Source organism: Aquarana catesbeiana, linkage group LG07 (genome assembly GCF_042186555.1).
Source record: "Aquarana catesbeiana isolate 2022-GZ linkage group LG07, ASM4218655v1, whole genome shotgun sequence".
NCBI lineage: Eukaryota > Metazoa > Chordata > Amphibia > Anura > Ranidae > Aquarana > Aquarana catesbeiana.
Window position 1 is genome coordinate 235,955,601 of NC_133330.1, and position 9,430 is coordinate 235,965,030.

The following is a 9,430-nucleotide window of genomic DNA, read 5'->3' on the forward strand; positions in this document are numbered from 1 at the left end:
GAAAGTAAAAAAATCTTGAGCCTTTAGAACCACTTAAATATCGATTTCTTCATGTAAAATCCACAATTAAAGTGGAAGAAAGATCCAACTTCTGCAATTCTTGGTATTATATTGAACAGTGCTGATTGACTTTTGATTTATTCCAGAGTGGCATACCCTTGCCACCAATTAAGATAAAGACAAAGACATTGAAAAGCATCGGGTTACCTTGTCAAGGGACTTAGATAAGGAAACAAAATAGGCTTTACTTGTAAAAAGTCCTATCTGTGTCAAAATTGGGCTTGGCTGCTATATAATATTTGTGATCATTTTCAGCCATTAGTACGTATGTTGTTTTTATTACATGGCACATGTTTTGTAATGTATACAATATAAAGAAATCTGTTCCTAATTGGAAAATTAAATTTGTTGCTTTTAAAATCCCATTGGAGGGATTATGAAGTAGAATTTGTCACATCCAAACATTTAGCTTACAATTACTGCAATGTGTTGAACCAATCCACCTTTTGTGCTTCAACTTTCCATCCCTTGTGAACATGATGCAATAATTATAAACTATGATTTGTTCTTTACAGGTATTTGTAAATTTTGCTAAACAACAAACAGAAGATGAGGATATCCGTTTACATCCTCGTGTTGCAGGAGCCACACGGGACGTCAAAGTTGCACCCGCCCCTCTACCTAAAGAAAAATAAATTTGTAAAGAACTGGCTTTGTTCGCTCTAATTTTCAGTGTAATTCACCAAATGTGACAGTGGATTCCTGAGATGATATCTACAGGCACCCTAGAGGGCTGTAACTCTGCATACAAAACTAGCACACAGTGACAGTACTTGCCATACCTCACTACAGAACAGTTTCCTAGAGCAAAATGAGCAGAATGCATCTGCAAAAGTGCTGCTCTGATGTAAAATCTATTTTTGGTTGACACTTTAGCATGTTGGATAAATACAGAGAACATTAATAATGAACATGGAAGTAATCTTTGTAGCCATGGCTTATAATGTCAAGCACCTGGACCCTTTATGGGTTTTCAGTTATTATATAATACATGTCTTCTAAAAGTAATACACAAATATAAAGTAACAACAAATTGATTCCTACCCTGGGCCTGCCTAAGCTTCAAGATCTAAAAATTTCTCTCTAGGCACCACATTTTACTGCACAATGCTAACTAAGCTAAATCACAAAATTACTATTCAGACCCTTTGTTGGAACTGCAGAGTGCTGCCATGTTACAAATGCTAAATGTTAATCCTAAAAGACTATTCCCTTTTAAAATCCAATATATGAATCATACGAAGAGACAGTTCTTTTTTCTGCTGATTTAATTTTCCTCTATCTGTAGGTGGGACTGTTCATTACAGTTTCTAATGAATTCTATTTAAAGCTGAATTTTAGCCATGGTTTGTATTTTGTATGGCATATGCTTACTTACATTATTCCATCTTGGAATAATGTATGTATGCATATGCCATACCTACCTATCAGATCCCTGTGGAAGCTGGAAATCATTGCAGTAACCAATACTACAATGATCAGATCACTGCTATCTTCCTTGTCTGTGTGTGGCTGCCCTGTTGCATAGTAAATAAATGGGGGTAGCTTGGTTGACATGGACACCATTCAAAGAATGCCTTGCATTTTTCTCAATGAATGCAAGGTGTTTTCTGATTGGATGACATGGAAAAGTAGGACGGTGATGCCCTAATCTCTACCTAATCCAGTTAGAAAACACCTTAACAGAGGCCCTGGAAGATAGGTTGAAATCACTATAGTAGCAGACACTACAACAGTGATTTCCAGCTTCCATAGATATGGCATATGCATGCTTTGTTCCAAGCTGTGTTTTATTTTTTTTTTAACTATGTAATAATGTCCATACCTGGAGTTCAGCTTTAGGAATAAGCAAATTGAATCATCAAAGGCAGATTTACAGATATACTACTTTGAAAGGTTCAAAACGTATGGCTATCAAAACTTGGTTTATGTCATTTAATTACAATACTGTGTCACACCAACTGAAAACATATTAGATATGTGGTCACTTTGTAAGAACAACCTCTGTTTTCCACGTCTTACCTTCACTTCCCCTTTCTAGTTATCAGCTGTACAGGGAGTCTAAATAAGACTGTATAATAGGTGTCAGAGTTAGATCCAGTGCATTCGGTAATGCAACAGACCTATCCCTTCCAATTCTCTGCAGTAAAAATCTGTGTTGGAAAGCTTATAAGAGGTGTGATTGTCACTCAGCTCTGTCAGAACAGTGCACAGCAGTGTCACAGAGGAAAATGGTAACTTTAGGCATTTTCTAGCAAAATCTGTCACAAATCACAACATGCAGAGTTCAGGACTATAATGATATAAAAATGTGTGAGACTTTAATTCTAGCAAAGTACAGACAAACATCTAATTCTCTTTCTGAGCACTCTTACAAATTAAAGCATATTTTAACTTTTAATAAAAATTCTATATGTGTATTTGTTCCATCGGTCTCTGAAGGAATATCAATATGATGTCTTACATTTACATTTCCTGTTTACAGCAATACTGCTCACATCCACCTGGCTGTGAGCAAAACCTATTGTATGCTTTGAATAGAGACAGGTTGCTCATTCAACTCAGTCAAGAGCAGATTTCCAGTCTCTAAGACCCCATACACACAACACAACTTTTATTGTCTGATTTCCTTTAGATTTACCAAAACCATGTAGTGCAAGGACCTGCCTAATTGCATAAAAATTGAAACTCTGAAGGTTTGACCTCATATTATATGGTATTGGTAAATCTAAAGGAAAAAAATCTACAGAAAATTGTATAGTGTGTAGCCAGCTTTAACGGCACCGTCTAGCGGTGGCCCGAAATCAATTGTGTGAAGAAATCTTTCGTAAAGATAACCTATTATATTGGCATTTTTCATGACTGGCTGTGGAGCCTAGTACAAATGCATCATGTATGGTGAAAATCCAATTATACTCTAAACTCTAGTTTATTTTTTTTCTGAATGCAGGCTAATGCTGGATCCTTTTCAAATGACAAATTGAATTACATTGCGTATTGCCTGTGTTACTATAAGATGTTATGAAGGCTACATTATTTATAGATTTGCTTGGCCTTTTTTTACATGCTTAACAATAAAGTTTAGTTGACTGAAGTTTTTGTTTTGTAATGTCTGTAAAGCAATTGATATGAAACACTTTAAACGTATTACAGGGTTACATTTTCTGTAATTAAATCTGGCTATATCAATAAAGGGATTGATTTGATTTCACCTTTCTGCAGTTAATGCAGTCCAAACAATGAAATATGTTTGCAGATTAGCTGCTATGGGTTAGTGGACGCTGTATGTTATTCTATTATGGACACAGGGTTGAGGAAGGTAGCAAACCATAGCATTGATCCAGCGTTAAATAAATTCATGTCTACGTCCACCATTTTTATTTACAGTTTTTATTCTTTTTCCAATACAAACAGTATAAAAAAATAAATTACCATACAGAGAATACTAGGCAAAAGAGTGTTACACTGCAGTAAGTACCACCACCACAGTACAGTTGCAAAAGATATCTGTAAAATGAATGTCAATATAAGAATCTTCTGAACTCCACCTCCATGAAGTTTGGACAAGTTAGGTCAATCAAGGGCTTAGGTACACCTGAGCTGACCTTAGTAAAATCACCTGGTGTTAATAAGTGTAAAAGATAACTGTAAAAAAGTTAGATGGGCTAGTTCACACCACAAAAAAGTCCTCTAGATCTATTCTGGATGCTTTACCGAATGCGTTTTTTTTTAACAAGTTTTTTTTATGTGTTTTCCAGATGCATTCCAGGTGTTTTTTTCTTCTTTTTTCCTGTTTTCTTTTTCACTGTATTGGGGTCCAGTGGTTTTTATGGTACTTTGTACTGTGTTCTAGTACAGTTCTGTGCAGGAAAAAGGCAGCATGTTGTACTTTTTTTTCTGGAAGTAAAAAGCAGTGGCGCACACTACACTGCTGTGAACTATGCCATTGGAACCTATATAACCTACTTTCCATGCCTTTTGATGCAAAAAAAAAAAATCAAAAAAGCACCACACTGCATGTGGTATGAACTTGCCCTTATACTTTACATTGGAGAAAAGTTCCATCTGTCAAAGCAGCTGTCTCCTCACTAGCTGCATGATCAGATGGTTGTATGGGGAGGGCAGTGCCCTGTCCAACCCCACAGCTGGGCTTAGCACCCCAAAATATGAGACAAAATACTACATGTACTTTGTCCTCTGGGGAACAGAATTCATTAACCGGTTCCCGACCGGCGCACGTAGATATACTACTGCAGAATGACTCTCCTGGGCGAAACCCCATACGGGTAAGGCTTTCCCTTTAAGAGCTGCCACAGGGTGCCCGCCCGCTGCATGGCGGGGAACTCGATGCGCGTGATCGGCAGGCGCGAGTGCCACCGGCAAAGTAAGATCGCATGCACGAGAGCCAGCATGGGGATTTGTGTGTGTAAACACACAAATCCCTGATCTGTCCGGTTGAGAGGAAACATATCATTTGTTCCTATTAAGTAGGAACAACGATATGTCTCCTCCCCCAGTCAGTCCTATCCCCATACAGTTAGAACACATCTAGGAATCACACATTTAACCCCTTGATCGCCCCCTAGTGTTAACCCTTTCCCTACCAGTGACATTTACACAGTAATCAGTGCATATATATAGCACTGATCGCTGTATGTCAATGGTCCCAAAAATGTGTCAAAAGTATCCGATCTGTCCGTTGCAATGTCGCAGTACTGCTAAAAATCGCAGATCACCACCATTACTAGTAAAAAAAAATAAGAATAAAAATGTCATAAATCTTTCACATAGTTTGTAGATACTATGGACGGAAGATTTATTATAGCAAAAAGTAAAAAATATTGTTTCTTTTTTCAAAATTGTCACTCTGTTTTTGTTTATAGCGCAAAAGATAAAAATGGCAGAGGTGACCAAATACCACAAAAAGAAAGCTCTATTTGTGGGGAAAAAAGAATGCAAATCTTGTTTGGATACAGCATTGCATGACCGCGCAATTGTCAGTTAAAGCAACGCAGTGCCAAATTGTAAAAAGTGCTTTGGTCAGAAAGGGGGTAAAATCTTCAGGGGTTGAAGTGGTTAATAAAAATTGATATGAGACTTCTTTAAAGACAAAGCTTCTAAGAGCTACAATTGGAACTAAAGTCAGCAATGCTTACAGTCCAACGCCCATGAGGACCTTTTACCCGGCTTCTTTCGTGTGTTGGTCTTTGGCTGGCATGCAACTTCCATGCATGCACAGAAAACTGCAAGCAGTTAGGTAAGCTTATGCATGTCTTGCATGCCTCCTCTACAAAATAGAGCCAGCCCTTTTCATTTACTTTTTTTTTTAATATGTAATCTTTATGTAAATTTTCCAGCATAAATACAACAAGAAATTCACAGACCAGTTAGAACAACAAACAAGTCTGAATAGGTAACAGTCATTGCAAATGTGAAATTATCCAGATGGTGGGTAGTGAGGCAAGAGAAGCATCAGAACCGCGTTACATCCGATGAACACTATCACAATTTAAAGTCTCATATCCCCCTGCAAATATTAGAGCCAATGGCGACTCAATACCTGAAACTGGGACATAGATCTGGACATATTCAGAAAGAGAGATAGGGTAAAGGGACATGGAGGGGTAAGGGCAGGAGGGAAGGGGAACAAGAACAACACTCTACGTCGTAATGTAACACAACATAACATAGCAGCTTAAGTTAGGTTTTTAGAGGTATGAGGACTAAGGTTCAGTCCACTCACAATTAGTGGCCTTAAGGGTCAGAGGCCCCGGGGAACCTTGACCGTACTGTGTTTCCCCGAAAAAAGACCTACACCGAAAATAAGCCCTACTGTGATTTTCAGGGAGGGCTGCAATATAAGCCTTACCCCAAAAATAAGCCCTTTTTGGAAGGGTTGTGAAGTCCTAAAATGCACTGAAATTACAGTGTTGTGTGGTCTAGACCAGGGTTTCTCAACCCATGGTACGCGTACCTCTGGGGGTACGTGCACCAAGGCAGAGGATACACCGCCTGTGCCGCTATGCGGGCTGCTCTGATGCCGGGTAAATTGAAAACACAGCCACCCCTGCTAACCAGTAACATTTCCCTACACTTCCAGAACTGGTTGCTAGGGCTGGCCCCACCTGGCGTCTAGCAACCAGTGACATCACAGACTCACTCTCTCAGACAGCGAGGCCAGGAGTGAAACCCGCACCTAGCACTGCACTGTTCCCTCTGCACCTCCTTCTCCGGTGCCCAGCGGCAAGCAGCAGGGACTGGTGTGTGACTCTCCAGAGTCCAGATAGTGTCTTCTCTCCACCCACCTCCTTCTCCGGTGCCCGTGGCCCACCAACCGACAGCATGGAGAGGGAGTGGCAGCAGCTGTCTGGTGTGCTGCTGCTGGATTGGTCAACGGCTGCCCGAGTGCTCTAATTCTCCTCCTTCTGCCCAGGGCCTGATTCACTGTCTGAGGGACCACTCACCACAGGGGATATTGGAACTTGGAAGGTGAGGGAAAAAAGTAATGAAGAAGAAGGTGACAGTCACACCAGTGGACACTGGACAGTAATGAAGGTGACAAGTGAATTTAGTGAGGATAAGGTGACACAGGAGAACATGGGTGGCAAGTGACATGGCTGCAGGTGGCAGGCTGTGGGTGGCAAGTAACATGGCTGCGGGTGGCAGGCTGCATGTGGCAAGTGACATGGCTGCGGGTGGCAGGCTGCATGTGGCAAGTGACATGGCTGCGGGTGGCAGGCTGTGGGTGGCAAGTGACATGGCTGCAGGTGGCAGGCTGTGGGTGGCAAGTGACATGGCTGCGGGTGGCAGGCTGTATGTGGCAAGTGACATGGCTGCGGGTGGCAGGCTGCATGTGGCAAGTGACATGGCTGCAGGTGGCAGGCTGTGGGTGGCAAGTGACATGGCTGCAGGTGGCAGGCTGTGGGTGGCAAGTAACATGGCTGCGGGTGGCAGGCTGCATGTGGCAAGTGACATGGCTGCGGGTGGCAGGCTGCATGTGGCAAGTGACATGGCTGCAGGTGGCAGGCTGTGGGTGGCAAGTGACATGGCTGCGGGTGGCATGCTGCATGTGGCAAGTGACATTGTTGCGGGTGGCAAGTGACATGGCTGCAGGTAGCAGGCTGTGTGTGTGTGGCAAGTGACATGGCTGCAGGTGGCAGGCTGCATGTGGCAAGTGACATGGCTGCAAGTGGCAGGCTGCATGTGACATGGGTGCGTGTGGCAGGCTGTGGGTGGCAAGTGACATGGCTGCAGGTGGCAGGCTGCGGGTGGCAAGTGACATAGTTGCGGGTGGCAGGCTGTGGGTGGCAAGTGACATGGCTGCGGGTGGCAAGTGACATGGCTGCAGGTAGCAGGCAGCATGTGGCAAGTGACATGACTGCAGGTGGCAGGCTGAGTGTGGCAAGTGACATGGCTGCAGGTGGCAGGCTGCATGTGACATGGCTGCGTGTGGCAGGCTGTGGGTGGCAAGTGACATGGCTGCAGGTGGCAGGCTGCGGGTGGCAAGTGACATGGCTGCAGGTGGCAGGCTGCGGGTGGCAAGTGACATAGTTGCGGGTGGCAGGCTGTGGGTGGCAAGTGACATGGCTGCAGGTAGCAGGCAGCATGAGGCAAGTGACATGGCTGCAGGTGGCAGGCTGAGTGTGGCAAGTGACATGGCTGCAGGTGGCAGGCTGCGTGTGGCAAGTGACATGGTTACAGGTGGCAGGCTGCATGTGACAAGTGACATGGCTGCGGTTGGCAAACTGCATGTGGCAAGTTACATGGCTGCGAGTGACAGGCCGCATGTGGCAAGTGACATGGCTTTGCGTGGCAGGCTGCGTGTGGCAAGTGACATGGCTGCAGGTGGCAGGCTGCATGTGGCAAGTGACATGGCTGCAGGTGGCAGGCTGCATATGGCAAGTGACATGGCTGCAGGTGGCAGGCTGCATGTGGCAAGTGACATGGCTGCAGGTGGCATGCTGTGGGTAGCAAGTGACCAGGCTGCATGTGGCAAGTGACATGACTGCAGGTGGCAAGAGACATGGCTGCAGGTGGCAGGCTGAGTGTGGCAAGTGACATGGCTGCAGGTGGCGAGTGACATGGCTGCGGGTGGCAGGCTGCATGTGGCAAGTGACATGGCTTCAGGTGGCAGGCTGCGTGTGGCAAGTGACATGGCTGCAGGCTGCATGTGGCAAGTGACCAGACTGCATGTGGCAAGTGACATGGCTGTGTGTGGCAAGTGACATGGCTGCAGGTGGCAGGCTGCCTGTGGCAAGTGACATGGCTGCGTGTGGCAAGTGACATGGCTGCAGGTGACAGGCTGTGCGTGGCAAGTGACCTGGCTGTAGGTGGCAGGCTGCGGGTGGTAAGTGACATAGCTGCAGGTGGCAGGCTGTGAGGCAAGTGACATGGCTGCAGGTGGCATGTGGCAAGGGACATGACTGCAGGTGGCAGGCTGCAGGTGGCAAGTGACATGGCTGCAGGTGGCAGGCTGCGGGTGGCAAATGACATGGCTGCAGGTGGAAGGCAGCAGTGGCAATTGCCACTGCTGCAGGTGGTAGGCTGTGGGTGGCAGTGACATGGCTGCAGGTGGCAGGCTGCTGGTGGCAAGTGGCACACTGCATTTGGCAGCAGGCGACAGTGGCAATTAACAAGTTGCATTAGGTAGCAGGCAACGGTGGCAAGCTGCATCTGATGGCAAGTGACAAGCTCAGGGTTCTCACTGATTCTCCATTTTGGTGAGTTGAACTATTTAATTTCATATTACAATGTAGTAATACAAATAGTGTGATTTCATCATCCTGACACCATATCAAGCATGGTGTCAGGATGATTTAAGTGCTAACACCAGACATTCGCCCAAAGAAACACCCACCGCCGAATTCCCCGTCAATACTGAGACTACACCCCGCCTCATCTTTTTTGGGAAGGGGAGTGTCCCTGAATGGCAGTTTGGAAATGTGGTCACCTCACGGCCGCCGCTACACAGTTTTATATTTGCAGAGCTGTCTGCAGCGGAGCGGTACAAGTGTGCCGAGTGTACCCAGCCAGTGTTACACAGACACTTCACTGTCAGGCGGAGTGATCTCTGCTCGACAGGAGCTTCCTAGGCCCCGCCCAGCATAATGTCATGCAGAGGCTGGGAGCATGGGTTGGAAGAAGAGTAATTATAAAAACGTGAGCAGCGCTGCAAAAAGTGAGTACAATATATGAAATTTATATGGATAAATATAAGCCGAGCCGTGATGGACCCAAAGAATGAACAATATGAGTGCCAAAAAACAATAACATAAAAGGTTGGTAAAAACATAAAAGGGTAATAAAAATTAGTCCCAACAGTGAAAAATATAGAAATGATAAAGAATCCGTAAATGGAATCATCCAAAGA

At 44.6% G+C, this 9,430-nt stretch overlaps 1 protein-coding gene across 2 annotated transcripts in view; it reads left to right on the forward strand.

Moving 5' to 3' along the window:
• The window catches only part of ABCA4 (ATP binding cassette subfamily A member 4), a 450,770-nt gene extending 447,616 nt beyond the window's left edge, over nt 1–3,154 (forward strand). For both annotated transcript variants that reach the window (XM_073593112.1, XM_073593113.1), the window contains one exon: nt 576–3,154. In XM_073593112.1, the coding sequence (XP_073449213.1) occupies nt 576–695 (120 nt within the window). In that variant the 3' untranslated portion in view covers nt 696–3,154. The remainder of the gene's footprint in view (nt 1–575) is intronic.
• The last annotated feature ends 6,276 nt before the right edge of the window (nt 3,155–9,430 follow it).